A 16,552-nucleotide genomic window follows, 5' to 3' on the forward strand; every position below is an offset into this window, starting at 1 on the left:
TAGTAGCAGAACCAAAAAAAAAAAAAATTTCAATTTTTGTGCCTTTTCTTTACCAAGGAGTGACGTGGTACGGACATTTCTTAGCTGCGTAAAATTCCCAGTTCAAATTGACACCATGCAGCAGCTATAGGGAAACACGACTGGCATATGGCTTAAGCAAACAAGAAACAGGGAATCCAGAAAATACAGAATTATCTTCCAGCATCTGGCTACTGCCTGCACGCTGTCCTCACTCACACTCCAGCCCTTGTCACAAGTACTTGTCGAGATGGCCCACTTTGGCTTTTCAACATCCAGGGACAACATTACAGAGCTGGAAACACACAGAGAACCTCTTCTCTTCAGCATTCAGCAGCTTGGATCAAAGCTGGGGATTTCTGATTTTTGAGGTTTTTTGGTAGGGCAACAGAAGACGATTTGGTTTTTTTTTTAAAAAAAAATTATATTACAGCTATTCTGTTTAAATCCCCCAGCATACATCAATCTTAAGCCAACAAGAGTTTCTCTTCACATGCAATCCACCAGCTTCCCCAGTTATATAACCTATATGCCTGTAAAAGCTTTCTATAGCTACCATAACTGCTAATATAAGATAAATTAAGACACAAAGGTAGTCTCGACCTTGACTTCACACGCACGCAATGAACTGATGCCGCTCTTCTTAGTCACAATGTCTTGAAAATGAAATAGAAGAAAGGGCTGCAAGCTCTTTCTTACATAGCTCCCTTCTTCATGATAATGCTTAATGTATCCTAAAAGCACATCTGTCCACCCTAATGACGGCACTTGCAGAAAGACTCTAAAATGGAGGCTGGCAATTTTCTATCCTCTAAGCTCTGGAAAGCAGCCCCCGACAATAACAACCTGCGACAGGGCCAAATCAGCGAGGCTGGGAATAGGAGTGTTTGGAGGAGGAGGAGGAAGACAGCCGGGGTCACGCAGTCCGTCTCCTTTGGCACTAAAAGCAGGATGGTTCTCCGCAGCGTGTCCTCTGGTATGTGGTTTACAGTCCTGGTATTGTCAGGACAAAGCTACGATGGAATCTGATTCCATTATGAAGAAGCATCTGCTGATGCTCGTTTTCTACCTAATATGATGAAAGTTCACAGCAGTGGTGTTGGCTGCAGTGGGTTTATTTTCAGATTAAGATATATATAAAAAAAAAAAAAAAAAAAAAAAAAAAAAAAAAAAAGAGGCATAAAGCAAAGGTACCTGAAATTACAGCAATTTTCCATGACCCATGCTCCTCCTTGGCTATTCTTTCTGCCTCCTCCATCAGTAACATGCCAAATCCCTGTAATGAGAAAAATAACAGGAAGAAAAAGATAAGTTCCGTAAAAATAGAAAGTATATAAGCCAGGTCAGAATGTAAGCATTAGTACAGTTTCAAAAGACTCATATTTTTGGCACAGGAATGATCCTGTGAGCAGGAATATTGCTGAATCTTGCAGGAAAGGGCTTGAGAAGAGGTGTACCAACATTAAACTTTAGAGTGGAGCTTTCTCAGGGTTTTTTTTTTCTGATCATGAAATTATTTGTAGGCAGTTCTAGTGTCTGACTGCTTCTCAACGGCAGGAGCAGAATGAAGTTAAATCCAGTGATGGTAAGGACTTGGTAGGCATCTTGTAACTCCTGGTGCTGAACGAGTCTACCCTGCTGAAAGAACCAATCCTAAACAACAGTCACCCATCCCAACACCTACCTTACTAGACTTCGGTTTGTGCTGGTGAATTAAATAAAGCCAGAGCACAAACGCCGCCTAAAATTGCCCACGCTGCCGAACTGCAGAAAGCTCCCAGCACCGCTCTGACTGGGGACAGCAGTTCACAGAATCCCAGAACCATCCGGGTTGGAAAAGCCCTCGCAGCTCCTCCAGCCCCACCATGACCCTCCCCCTGACCGTTCCCAACTCCCCCAGATCCCTCAGCGCTGGCTCAGCCCGACTCTTCAACCCCTCCAGGGATCCCGGGGACTCCCCCCTGCCCTGGGCAGCCCATTCCAACGCCCAACAGCCCCTTCTGCAAAGAAATCCTTCCTCAGAGCCAGCCTGACCCTGCCCTGGGCAGCTTGAGGCCATTCCCTCGGGGCCTGGCGCTGGGGCCTTGGCTCCAGAGACTCATCCCCCCTCTCTGCCCCCTCCTGGCAGGGAGTTGCCGAGGGCCAGGAGGTCTCCCCTCAGCCTCCTCTGCTCCAGACTGAACCCCCCCAGTTCCCCCAGCCGCTCCCCAGCAGACCTGTGCTCCAGACCCTGCCCCAGCTCCGTTGCCCTTCTCTGGCCACGCTCGAGTCATTCAATGGCCTTTTTGGGGTGAGGGGCCCAAAACTGAACCCAGTTGAAATGGATACAGCCAGACATTACAGACCCAGAGACAGACCCCGCCGCTGTTCACTTTTCTGATACACACGTTGCCTTAGCGCCTCATCATTTTTATTTCCACAACCCCTCCAGGAGTCAGGATCTGTCACCGTGCTCATTTTGGGATGAAGAACGGAGGCACACAGCGACCACAGGGCTTGTCAGAGCTACCCACAAAGGCTGCATCAAACCGCCGCGTGACCCTTGCAGACCTAGGCTGGGCTCAAGCTCCGTACTGCTCTCCTAGGCTCAGCCCGTGGCACAGGAGATGCCAAATCAAAAAGAACTGCAGAAGAACACGTTAATATTCTGGATCAGATCCATGCCTCTATTTACGTTTGGAAACCCTGCACAACAGGAGTGCTACAGAAATCAAAATAATGCTTCAAAATAAGGGAATAGCCTTTCCACTCTATTTAACAACATCATTGTCCTATATATCTGGGAATAATTGATTGGATTAATTCACTCCTAACATTAGGATGCAGAAATTGTACTCGTCTCTTTGTCCATCTGTTTTCCTGACAGGATGTACAGAACGGGGCTGTGGCGACACTGAAGCAGATGTGATTTAATTCTAAAACACATTTGACAGTTACAGGCATTTTTTAAATAACACAAAGAAATCTTCATTCTAAAACGTCCTTCTAATCAGAAATTGCCCCCACAACTGTGAAGAACACTTTCTGATTAACCTCTTGAACACTGACTAGTCTGAATGAACATGACTGCGTCATATGCCATGAAATTTCAATTTGCAGTCTATTTAAATGTTTGTACTGGGCTACTTTCAACTGATTTTCTCTCTCTCTCTCTTTTTTTTTTTTTTTTAAATACTTAGGATGACCACCTTTTCTTTCCTACATTTTTAAGTGTTAACTACTTTATAGAGGAAATATCCTTCCCCCACATCGCCATGAGCCACTGTCTTACGGTCACACATCATCAGCATCTAGCAAAACTGCATCTTAATGCATATACTCAGGGAAAGATTAATAAATACAAGGAAGTTAATTTAAAGCATCAGCCCTGAGCACTTCTGGCAAAGAGGACTAACTGATTGCTTTTTTGAAAGCTCAGTCTAAAGGTTCAAAACCTACGAGGGCAAAATTTAATTCACATTTTTGCTCACCACAAGCCACAGCATGTTACGTGCGGCAGAAGGATAATGTGCCATTTTCATACAAGTCACTGCAAGGAGGTAGAAACACAGCTCTCTACTCTGTTCTTCACATGCTTCAAGACATACATGAAATGGTTTCACAACCATGTCTGAAGCAAAAAACTTTCTGATCCAACTAAAAGACTTGGGAGTCTCACCAAATGACTTAAACCCATAAACACCTCTGCACCAAATCTGGATTTCTTCTGTTTTGGTAAGGAAAATGTATACAACTAATGTTCCTTTGAAAGAAAACTAGGTAGTACCAAAGAAAATCTCATCTTCCCATATGTAATTATTTAAGATGTCAGAAGTGAAATTCATCTATTGAACAAGATCAGTTTTAGAAGGAAATAAAAAGACACCAATGGATGTATCCCCTTTGCTTTGTTTTCACTCAGTTCGCAGTCAGGTCTGATGTACTGTACAGGGTAGCAAGGGAAAGATACTTCAGGACCAAAGATGCTTAGTACTCAAAAGTCAAATTAGCACCAGCACACTTACTGTATGGGCATGAAGCAACACTGACAGCATTCAGCCATATTTATTTTTTTTTTTAATCTCAGAGCAGTTACAATTGCCTAAACATGATCACACAAGCAAAAACTCAGAGGCAGCCTGATTTTAGCAGGTGAAATGCAAGAAAGGGCTCAAATTAAATTCTATTTCCCTTGTAGCCAACTATAATTCAAAGCAACTGAATAAATCTAAGATATCAAATAAAATGCTTCGCCAATTATAATTGAGGAGAGGGGAGGAGGGTGCAAGAAAGAGGCACAGGTGACAAATAAAGATGGTTTGGAGTACCTGGTGCTGAAATTTTGAAGGATCCCGACTGCTCACGGGGACCACGCTCCCATACACATGCAATTCCCGGACAATGGAGACACCTCCTTTCAGCTCAGGTCTGAAGGACTCCTCCGAACACTTCCGCAGTCGTAGGAGGCCAACGAGAATATCCTGCTCTGGATCTTCGTAAGAGAGGAAGGTCTCCCAGCCACCATTAGCCACATAATCTCGTCTAACTAATTCAATCTGGTCAAAGAGAAGGAGTGATGAGAAACACAAAGAGGAAAAGAGAAAAGGAAAATTTCTTTAAAAATCTTTAAGCAACACGTTGAAACCAATTTCATGGATCCATCAACTATTATGTTTCAGAAAAAAAACATGAAGTGCTTTCTTCAAGGCCAATTTAATTCTAGATGGATTTTAGCAGTACTGGATGAGAACTGCTGCTACTGCGGTCATATGAAAGATAAAATATGCGACTACTTTAATAGAAATGTATTTGCCAATGGGAAAGAACAAGTCTTCTATCCCTACCTGCAAGCTTTCAAGAAGGGCTGGTAACCCACATGGTTACATGTTTGTAAAGGCAGAAACCTAAAGCCTATGTTGAGTTACTCAAGCCTCATAATCCCTGCAAATCAATGGGGGCAGCAACTCTTGCCTCCAACCCAGGGACTTGCTCTAACTGAAATTCAGCTCCAGTTACAAACTTGCTAATGTAGAGTGAGTAGTTTTGCCTCTGCCTTCACTAAACCTGCATTTAGAATCACAGTGGTTTGGGTTGGAAGGGACCTTAAAGCCCATCCAGTCCCACCCCCCTGCTCCGGGCAGGGCCACCTTCCCCCAGCCCAGGTTGCCCAAAGCCCCGTCCAACCTGGCCTTGAGCCCTTCCAGGGAGGGGGCAGCCACAGCTTCTCTGGGCAGCCTGTGCCAGGGCCTCACCCCCCTCACAGGGAACAATTTCTGCCTCAGATCTCATCTAAGTCTCCCGTCTTTCAGTTTAAAACTGTTAGCCCTTTTCCTATCCCTCCCCCCTGATCCAGAGTGTCCCCCCCCCCTTTTCTGCAGCCCCTTTCAGCCCCGGGGGAGCACTCTAAGATCTCCCCGGAGCCTTCTCTCCTCCAGCTGAACCCCCCAACTCTCCCAGCCTGTCCTCACAGGGGGGCTCCAGCCCCCCCAGCATCTCCGTGGCCTCCTCTGACCCCACTCGAGCAGGTCCGTGTCCTTCTGCTGTTGGTACCCCCGAGCTGGACCCAGCCCTGCAGGGGGGTCTCCCAGAGCGGAGCAGAGGGGGACAATCCCCCCCCTGGCCCTGCTGCCCACCCTGCTCTGGGTGCAGCCCCGCACACGGGGCCTTTCGGGGCTGCCAGCACATGTTGCTGGATCATGTCGAGCTTCTTGTTAACCAACACAAGCAATTTCAGTCAATGTCTGCACTGCTTTGCAAAAGAAGCGGCTTGGAGACGTCTACAGAGCACGGGCCTCCTAAAGGTGACTTCTTTACTAATTACCAATTAGTTCTTTCCAGCACCACACAGGATCTACCTACATGAACAAAGTGTGTAGGTGCAACAGGAGTGGATCTGAAAGAGTGGATGATGAGCGAGTGATGAGTGAGCATGGCATTACATGTTCTTTACTGAATCAGCTGGAAGTATTTTCTTACTCAGACAGTACTGAAGACACCAAAACCATCCAGACACGCACCCTGAGAACTGAGCAGTAACGCATTACTTGCCTGAGAACCAATTTTTTATAATAATCTAGACAAAGGCAGCTTTAAAGATCACAACAAGTGGAAGGGAAAAGTGAAGCGAGAGTTGGCTGACTGTGGAGAATACAATAAAGACCAGGCTTGGGTAGAAGAAATTACTTCTGCAGAGCACTTGGAAGCTATAAAGAGTAACTGGTGGATAAGAGAGCAGAAAGAAGAAAAAAACCTTCTTTTTCAGACAGTTCTGACCTCCACCATGAAGGAGCAGCCAGGACCCAAGATGAGACTTCCTTATGGCAACATGAGACCTGATCAAACCTGATCAAATCTCACAGAACAGTAGCTGTGGTTATATGCAGCAGAGCACTGAGTTAATCTGACGTAACCTGTAGACGATGATGGTAATATCACATCTTTGGTGACACAGTGAATCACTCTATTTGCGTTTTAAATTGATATAGAGTACAGCTGAAATAGCTGCCCCTCCTTCACAGAATCACAGAGGTTGGAAAAGCCCCTGCAGCTCCTCCAGCCCCACCATGACCCTCCCCCTGACCGTTCCCAACTCCCCCAGATCCCTCAGCGCTGGCTCAGCCCGACTCTTCAACCCCTCCAGGGATGGGGACTCCACCCTGCCCTGGACAACCCCTTCTGCAAAGAAACAATTCCTAATATCCTTGCTGTAGGGACTCTCTTGCCCACCTGTAACCATCAGCTGCTAAGACTAAAATTATTTTCCAAATTGCCCAGCTCAACAGAAGAGCGGGGGCAATAGCTTGCAATACTGAGAGCCTGATAACAACACAGTGTATGTTGGGGGGGTTTCAGTACAGACTAGTCTTGGTTCTCACCCCATGAACCAGACACCCATTACCAGCTTTCTAAATTAATCTGCAAGGAATCAGGGGAATAATCAGAAGATTTGCTTCAAAAGCACACACCGCTCATCTAAACTAAAACATCACACAGGTACACTTGCCATCATTTTGACAGACTCCTTTAACTTTAGGACCTCAAATGTGAATGGCAGGTGTCAGTAGATGCCCTGGGCACCAGCACTGCGCTAACATTTACATCCTAGTACAGTATGGGATTGATCCCTATGTATACATTGCCATGTTCTTCCCAATACTACTATAAAGACTAAAGTGAAGGACCTCAGTATTTTTTCTGCAAATCTTCCAATACCCAGAAATCCATGAATTAAACATTTGTTTACAGAAAAGCCATAAGGGATTCTGTCGCCTGCCTGCTCTACTCCATGACGAAGCCTGGGTGAACACAGCTCACAATTAAATCCCTTACTGACTACAGAAGCAAGGCTCATTTCAGCACTGACGTACAGCTCACGGGGTAAGCGCCCAAGCAGATGTCTGCCGATGTGCCAAGTTCTCCAAGAGCACAACTCCTCTCCAGCTTGTGTCAGGATGGCTGACACACACAGATCCAGATCTACCGCGAGGTACATAACACCACTGGTAAAATGGAAATGTGCAGGCAAATAAAAGAGCATGAGATTTTTTTAAATACCCAGATTCTGCAGTTAGTTTCCTACATGGAAAAGCAGTTAGGTTAAAGCTTCCTGCTAATAAAAAAAAAAAAAAAAAAAAAGCAGAAAATATTATTAAACAGTGCTATCCTGAGTTTGATATGGCAAGATTGGAGATCTCCTGGTTTCTCCTGAGGACAAAACAAGTAGAAAACGTGGCTCCACTGCTTGTCCTCCAGCAGGGACTAGGTGCTGCGTTACGCCCACATCCAGTCCGAAAGCCACTTGAAGGCAGAGATGAAACAAGACTACGGAAACCTCCACCGGGAGGCTCGATATCAGGTGCATTTTTGTAGCATCACGAGCATGTACCAGAGCAGCTGATCTGCTCAGAAAAGTCCCTTCTGGATCGAGTTTTTGGTTCTCCCTGCTTTCCTGCACACAGAGGGTTCTAGAACACATAAATCCCCTTAAAGACTTTTCAGGGACTCACGAGATGTATCAAGACTTTTCCTTTCTGGGACAGGGGTATAAACGTGGCAAAGCCATCCTGAATCCCCTCCTGGTCGGCTCTAGCACGCTGCAGTCCCCAGCATCAGTCCCCACCCCGTGTGCGGGGTAAGAACCACCCTCATGAGGGTGGATCACCATTTCAGTTCGTATTAAATGCCCAGCACAGCCTGTTTTAAACTTACTTTTGCCAAACAAAGTGAAAACCCAGTTGCAGATTACACTCGACGTAAAACAGCTACTTCCAGTTTTAAAATCTGCCTTATTCCTCCCAAGGCTCTACATGGAGATCATTATCTTGATACAAAACCCCCCGCTTTGCAGGAGCAGCAGCTTCTCTATCTTACACTTTCTGCTTTAACACTAATGTAGGTTCATATCTGTAACAGAGCTGTCATCGCCCCTCGCCTTTCAAAAACTGTCAATCCAACGTCTCTTTACAGCAACAATTCACTAGAGCATTTTGAAGGCTATTACGTAGCACTGAGCAGCCTTAACCATTCTGAGAGCAAGCAAATACCTTCCACTGCTATGGAGAAATGCCACTAATTGAAAAGGCAGCTTAGAGACAGCTCTGTAAATAACCAGCTACAGGCAAGTAATCTACTTCAGATTGATTTTCTTTTTAAAAAAAAAATACTTTTAAAAGCAGACACACCATTACCATTATAAAAATACATACAGCCCACCAATCCTTAACAGAAAGAAGCTGCATAAAGCACAACTAATTACAGCAAGAGATTAATTTATTTTAGATCTGACATGATAGCCTCTCTTATCAAGAGGATGCGTTGTTTACTTATGAAGCCAAGAAAAACATCATACCTTGTCATTAGTCTAAAGCGCATGAAAAATTATACCATCTTCAGAATATTTCTCTTGCTTGCTGTCATGATAAATTTTGCTAAGACTACATAATGACATCCTCCTGCCACTCAGACAGATGAGTTTAACAAAGGGAATTTTCAACATAACGTTGCTTTGAAAACCCTGTGATAAGCTATTTGCTAACTACTCAAGAAATTTACAATTTAAATTAGATTAGCACTGCTGAGAACAGACATCTTTGGAAGATAATTTTGTGAGATGACCTCAGATTAGATAACAGGAGCAGAGCACAAAGGCTGCATGCCCTATGTGCAAACGAGTCCGTACAGCCCCAGTTCTTGCAAAAAATCTGGTAGGAACAAGATAATTTATCTGGGATCGTTACACATTTATATACGTTATATCCACTTATATTGGATTTCTGTTCTGCAAGATGGGGAGTATCGCACTCCATCTGAATTCACATAATGGCAGAAGAAAAACAGAATATGGCACCTAGTAATCTCTGATTTGCAAAGTGAGAACATCTTTCAGATGCTAAACTCAGAGAATATTCATTCTATTTAACTTCTGGCACCAAACTCAGAGCCTCTCTGAAGCCTGAATAATCAGTGGAGCTTCCAAAGCACAAGTGAGAGGACCTCTGTGAGGAATCTCTCTCTGTGCTGACACACAGCCTAACCCCAGTTTAGCGGCTCCCATTTAGGAAGCGGGTACATGCCCACTGCACAGAAGAGCAGAGAGGTGTGTGTCATTCTCAATCAGCTCTCTACCTGGGGGTGGCGGTGTCTTCTGCCTGGCACAAAGAATTCTTGTTTGAAAGTAAAAGCAACAATTATCACGGACAAACTCCAGAATCGTTTCAGCCCCTCCTTAATGTCAGCAAAGGCACAGGAAGAGAATATGCCAGGGTATAATTTATTAGCCACAGCATATGTGTATAGTAAGGTAGATCAGAGCCTGTGTGATCTTAGAAAGCTCATCTCCTTGGGTGCCATGGACCTCCTGACCACTTTCCGGAACGATTCATCCCTCCTTGTGACTACTGGAGGATTAGTTTCCTAAATTGGATGCTTGAAGTTCAGCAGTGAATATTTTCCTTTCTATAAAATAAGCATAGCAATTTTTCTGTGGACTATTTTAGGATTTTAGGAAGGAAAAACACAACATGTGCCGTATGCTAAATGGATCTACTCACATAAATATATACATACATGTGCAGAAGTGTGTTTATACATATACTGTTTGCCTATATAAACATGCACATTCACAAAAATATAGGCTATAAATTCATCTTGCTAAACCTTCATTCCTGTTCAGCGCACACACACGGTGCTATCGGTATTTTCTAAATTCAAATTTGTAATGAGGAGGCAGGAAAGGGAAGGCAGTTATTTTGTTATAGCAGTGCAAATATCAAAATAACTGCTAGCTGTAGTCAGTTTATTGAACATGGCGGTCCATAAATTTCAACATGTGACTGTGCTCAAACAAAAGACATCCAAAGCTGCTGTGAGAATAAATGGAAAATTGGATCCAGCTACAAAGGCAAACCACAGGATTGGACGTGCAACAAATGTGTCTCAACATCTCCACACCAAACACATATAACAAATTGTGTCTGAAACAAGCTCCTAGAAAAAAAAAAAAAAAGACAAATCTTACCTGATATGGTCTCACTTTATGGTGAATTTCTTGAATTCCAACCTCTCTTGTCCTTACATCACGACACTAGGAAAAGAAAGGGAGGAAAAAAAAAATTACATAGGAGAAAAACATTAAGCTCTGAAACAGAGAGATTTCCAGCCACCTATTGGGTTCAAAACTAAACTGAAATAGCATGAAGTTGCACAGATGAATTTCAAATGGATAGACTTCAAAATAAAACTGCTCACCGATCCATCCCTAATATACCTCAGGAAGAGGTCCTAGTGCTAAATGGAAAGACATGCTGGCAAAAATCAATTCACTAAGCAACCATTATGGCTCATAAGGAAACGTACCCTTTGATTCACAAACAGCAGGGTCTGGAGACAAAGTCAACAGACATGAAAAAAGAACAGAGAAAAAAAACCCCAACTTTGGCATAATCCATTTTTACCCTACACTGGGAAGGTCTAACATTGGTAAAATCTAGGCCAAGGCAAGAGAGTCCTTAAATAGCCATTTTTTGAACCTCAGCAACCCTTTTCTTTTATTTAAATGAGGACAGTTGCAGAAGCCCTACCCAGATATCAGAAAGTAAAGCTAATGCTGATCTGGCATCCACAGAGCATCACTGAGGCTTGGGACCAACGATGGAAAAAACAAAGACAGCCAAGAGAAATCCTCCCTCCCCTCGAAGCCAGACAGAGGAGGAGATGAGGCTCCAAGCTCAGTGCTTGAGACACGGGTTGTAACTTGCATAAACTTTTGTGCTTCTCAGTAAAGCCAATAAAAGTTGAGTAATTTGGCACTCGTTCCCATAAGCAAACAGTTATGACAGTATAAGGACTCCTACTGTGGGAGACAACGTGCACTCACATTTTGGTGGGTTTAGTGGAAAGTCCAACACTAAGCTTAACCCAACTTTTGTCAGCAAAGTGCAGCCACAACAGTTTTACCCAAAGTTGCAAATGCTTGTTTCATTCCACTAGCACTGCTGTAGTTGAATGGAAGGAAGATAACCTCCATCAGTGGGCTAAAATTACTTTAACGGCAACAACACCTACCTGCCCATGTGTTTCCAAAAGCCAGACTTTTAGATATGGAAAGAATGTGTGAAAATCCAATTCACACAGAAACTCGGAGTGCCCAGAACAAGCTCTATCTCATGCCCTGTCCTCCTCTGAATGCTTTTAAATTCCATTATCGATATAAAGCAACAATCTCTCAAACAGCAGAAAAAAGTGAGGTTGTGCGTTTGTTTTTAGAGTGGGTTGTGGTGAAACCAGGATTCACTGTTGTACCAGGATTCTAGAATAGAGAAACTCTTCTCTGCTTTACAGTTTTCTTAGCTACACAAACAGAACAGTAAAAGGTAAAGAAATATCCACCCTTCATTAAGAACCCCAGAACCGAGGAAGGACAACGTATTCTGGGATGTTGCTTTAAAGTTCTGTGTCCCAATTGTGTATCTTCACTTGTACCTGGTGGCTGGCAGCCACAGGGCAGCATCTGGTCCCTCCAGTGAGGCTCTTCAAGAATAATTTCCTTCCAACCACCACAGACACAAGCTGCAGCATTGGCACGACTGATCCCCAGCCCTCAAACATGCTCCTCACCAAGCCATTCCCCAGAGAGGGATGCCAGAACTGCCAGAGCTAGTGAGCTGGCTGATCTTTAGTCTTGAGCCTGAAATGTCTGCGATTCCTACAAGTCCCCTCCATGCCTTGGCCTTTTTCTCTCCTTTTGCATGCTAAGAGACAAGAGGACAAAGCATATATTTACAGTTTTCTCCTAAGACACATGAAAAACACAACAGTACCTTATATTTCAAGCTATATTGCGGCAGACTGGTTCCTCATTCCACCAGCTGCAGTGTTTCTGCCTCACAAAATTAAAATCTGGAATCATCTGCACAGCAGAGATATTCACAGATTTGGTTCTTCCAGAAGCCATGACTGCCAGCCTGACAAGCCCTTTAATGGTTCAGCTCAGCCCTGACTGCCATGGATCAGCTATCCCTGCTTCTCCAGCTCATCTTGATCAGGTTCACATCAAACGATGTGGTTTTAGTATCAAACTCAGGGAAGAGTTCAGCAGTAGCCTTAAAGAGCTCAACTGAAAAGCTGCACCACAGAGATTGTCTCCCCTGCCTGGTTTTGAAGTGAGGGATGGAAGCTTCTGTGGCTGGCAAAGTTATCGGCCAAATCCTGGCTTGCAACTGGAGAGAGACTGGGAGGAATGATTTAGGGAGAAAGTCCAGGGCATCCGCTTAGGAGGGATTAAGTGGTATGGAAAGCCCAGCTGGAAGGAAGACAGTCTGGAGTTTCTTTTCTGATCTTTTGCACTGCAACTGCAAGATCCAAGTGAGATGGCAAAGGCAGTGAGGAGTCAGATGTGGCCTAGAGAACTATCCACGTTAAATACCAAAAGTACAGGTCAGCTGCACAAATTGATGTGGGACCACACAGTAGCTGAATACTATTGCTGGATGCATTAATGCCTGAAAAGCTCTTTATGAAAAGGTGAGCTAGAAAGAGCAAGTGCTAAATTACAATACAGATACACAGAACAGTTATGGTGAGGATCTGCCCCTGCCTGAACATCAGGACACCAAAGCAACTAAAATCCCGTGGAATAGGAAGTCAAGGCATCCCAAGAAAGGAAGAACTTTGGCATAATTCTCCTGGGGGATCCACAAACTGTGGCTGATAACCAGGTTTCAGAGGCAGCAGTGTCAGGGCAGACCGTGAGGGGCACTGTGAACGCCGATTGCCGCAACGATCTTCCCAGAAAAATCAAGACTGTGTATACGTAGCTCCTTCTGACTTCAAATACAAATGCAATTCCTCCCTCCCCCTCCTTCTCTCCACCCCCACTCATATTTTTATTTGACCTTAGAAATATCAAGAATATCAAGTCTCATCTGTTTGTGCTGAAATCTCTCTTGCAAGATTTCTCTGGCCTCAGACTAAGAGCTTTTCTTCCAATTGTTCAGTCAAGTAAGTGCATGTGTGGGAAAAAGAAAGGCGAACTTCTAATAGCATAAATTAAAGAGAAACCTTCCTGCCTTCTCTCTGATTTAAGAGTTTCATTCTGCTAAGCAGCAGAATATCACAAATTAGTTACCAAGTACCTTCAGGAACAAGGTGAAAGTGATATACTAAAAAATCAACCAAACAAAACCAGGGTTACAGAAGTATCACCAAAGTGCTTTTTAATCATTAACACTTTTTTGAGAGACCTTTGCAGATCATTTTAGTTCAGCAGTAAACCTGGCTCAGATCATGTCTTCTGGTCATTACTTTCCTCTCTGCTATTTTGTGAAAAGTCAACAAGCAGTTCTCCCTCAGTACCAATTAACAAATATTTTACCTGTGTCCCAAGATCTTTCATCCTGGCCAAGGCAAGTTCTCTCAGGTTCCCGTGCTCCACTCCAGAACTGACTAGTGGCATTGGGATATCTCTGCATATAAGAGGAAAAACAAAAACCTCAGACAACTGCATTACCAGACAATACACTATAAAGTGCCATTACAATCACCTAAGCCAAGATCCCAAATAGCAGACCACAGAATTTATCTGAATTACCTTTGTTTCAAATCTTTGGTCGAACAAGAAATAACACAGGCAAAACACAACTAAAAGTAGGAGAAAGATGAAGGGAAAAAAGCTATATTTTAGTAAAAAGATTGAAGATAAAAGTAGGTTTTTACAATCCTCAGAAATAGGTTATCATTTTGCTCTCAGTTCTTGAAAAAAAAAAAAAAAAAAAAAAGATCATCCAGCCAAGCTTGTGCCTCGCCTAGGACTCCGGGTCAGATGTTCTTATAGTATCTGTTGCTGGAGACCAGCAACTGGGAACAGGACCACATTTTTCTGCTGTCTTGGAGATGAAAGTCCATCAGGGAAAATTCATTTTATATTGGGATGCTAGCTGCTTGAAAGTGAAAAAATTCTGTTTAGCAAAGGATTTGCAGCAAAGTCCAGCCAGAAAGTCTCAGGCCTTCCTATGGGAATGTAAATCATGAGTCTGCAAACAGCAGAACTCCTTCCTTCAGTTCTCCAAGGAAAGTACTAAACTGAAATTTGGAAGCCAGACCAGGTTTGGCCTCTCTGCTGCCTTCCAGGGACATTTGTCCCACTAGAGATTACAAAGGCATGATACCATCCCTTAGGGAAAGGAGGATTTATCCATCCAGATCAAGCTGAAAAAGAAACCTGTGGATTATCGGCACCTCCTACACCATGCTCACCTTCTATCTAACGCTGTACTAGAGGGTGATCTCAAATGCTTCTCCCTCCCCCTGCTCAAACTCCACCCTGGCACCTCTGGTAACACATCACCCAAGCGTGCTGCTGCGTAAGCCAAACCCCCTCAGATCTCCAAGGAAATAAGGACCGCAAAAGTATGAAAGATACCCAGGAAATTGTACAACGGGGTTGGTCCCAAAACGGGGCTCCAACATTCCTCGGCGAGAATTCCTCCTTTATCTACGCAAGCATTTGATAAAGAACAGAATATCACAAAAAAAAAAAACATATAGAGAACGGGATGGTTCAGGGAATTGGTAATGTAATTAGCTCAATCCATATTGGTTCAGTAGTGACTGAAAGTCATCACCATCTAGCAGCTGTCTGATGACCTCTGTAAAATGTATTAATTGATCTATCCAGTTCCTTGAGGACTTGCATTCACACCATGGCCCTCGCTAACAATTACTATTTTTGGCTGTAGCTGTATGAAAGATAAAGGTCTTCAAGGGCCCTACAGACTCTTGTGCTGCTTCAGCCCTGCAGAAGTCTGAGACACTGGCAAAGGGGGGGCAAGAAAAGGAGTTTTCCTTTACCGTTAAGAATGAAAACAAGGGCTTCAGGATTCCAGGATTCTCCTGCCATTTCAGCATCACACTCCAATTTTGGTACAAGTTTCTCCAGCATCATGAAAGCCCTGTGGTTTACTTTCCTCCCCTGTCTTCCAGGATCTTTTTTTTTTTTTTTTTTTTTTTTTTTTTTTTTTTTTTTTTTTTTTTTCTCTATAAAGCCAAAGGTTCTATGAAAAATTCCTCGCTTCTAACAGTTGCATGCCAAAAAGTTGAGGCAAAATACAATTAGCTAACCAGTTCATTTATTCAGTGGCTTTCTTTGAGTAAATAAGACACCACAGAGCCAACATAACATACTTTAAAGACCTTCAATTAGAGGAAATGAGCACTTCACATTGTGACTAAAGGACACACCAGAGGAGAACGGCATTTTCATCAGGGTATGTTAGATCTACGGTGATAATCTAACTAAACGCCTTTCTTATAATTATGGAACAACTCCAAAAAGTCAGGCTGTATGTATTTTCCCTACAGGGGCACAGATAAGACATCATGACATCTTCCAGTACCGAGTCTTTAGCTAAATCCAGAGTCAGCTGTGAAACAGCAAACGAAGTACTGCAAATAAAAGATAGATTACAACACACAGTATCTTGAGCCTCTCTCATCTGCCTACTAGGGAGCAAACTAAATTAAAATATGAATGTGAAAAAAATAAGCTTTTTAAGAAAGAGAAAGCAAGAAATAGGTTTTCCATCGCCCCTTCATACGAGGGCAGAGTATTTAAATAAGTACCCTGTGTGCATCATGAATGCACACACTAACTGCCTATTTTGAATAGCCACAAGACAGCATTGTACCAGTGATTTTTGAACTTGTTAAAATGCTAAACAAATTCAGGGATACGGGGGATTAAATCCTGACCCTATTAAAGTTAATGTGCAATTTGCCAGAGGCTTCAACAAGGCCTATTTAATCTTCTGTTTTTCAAACGTTTTGCATTACTTAGGACACTTGTGAAGCAGTTGGCTGAAGCACACAACGAAAGTCTAAAGACCTTGAGTCTGCTCTCAGCTCTGACTTATTGTATGATCTCAGTTGAGTAAGGTATTTTATCTCTTCATATTCTGCATTTCCCCATCAGCAGAGTGAAAATAACTTTCATATAAAACACCAAGACCCACGAAAGAAAGCCCCAAGGTGTGTGGCACTACTACTTTCACACTTTCTCACA

At 43.4% G+C, this 16,552-nt stretch overlaps 1 protein-coding gene across 1 annotated transcript in view; it reads right to left on the bottom strand.

Annotated features, from left to right (window-relative positions):
* Positions 1-907: 907 nt before the first annotated feature.
* Positions 908-16,552, bottom strand: part of ELP3 (elongator acetyltransferase complex subunit 3) — a 71,459-nt gene continuing 55,814 nt past the window's right edge. Inside the window, exons 11-15 of the mRNA XM_026846300.1 lie at positions 13,868-13,958; positions 10,514-10,579; positions 4,326-4,553; positions 1,213-1,294; positions 908-1,031 (exon numbers count right to left, since the gene is read on the bottom strand). Coding sequence (XP_026702101.1) covers positions 1,021-1,031; positions 1,213-1,294; positions 4,326-4,553; positions 10,514-10,579; positions 13,868-13,958 — 478 coding nt within the window. The 3' untranslated portion in view covers positions 908-1,020. The remainder of the gene's footprint in view (positions 1,032-1,212; positions 1,295-4,325; positions 4,554-10,513; positions 10,580-13,867; positions 13,959-16,552) is intronic.

This window comes from Athene cunicularia, assembly GCF_003259725.1.
Source record: "Athene cunicularia isolate RWA chromosome 3 unlocalized genomic scaffold, athCun1 chr3_part1, whole genome shotgun sequence".
Lineage (NCBI taxonomy): Eukaryota > Metazoa > Chordata > Aves > Strigiformes > Strigidae > Athene > Athene cunicularia.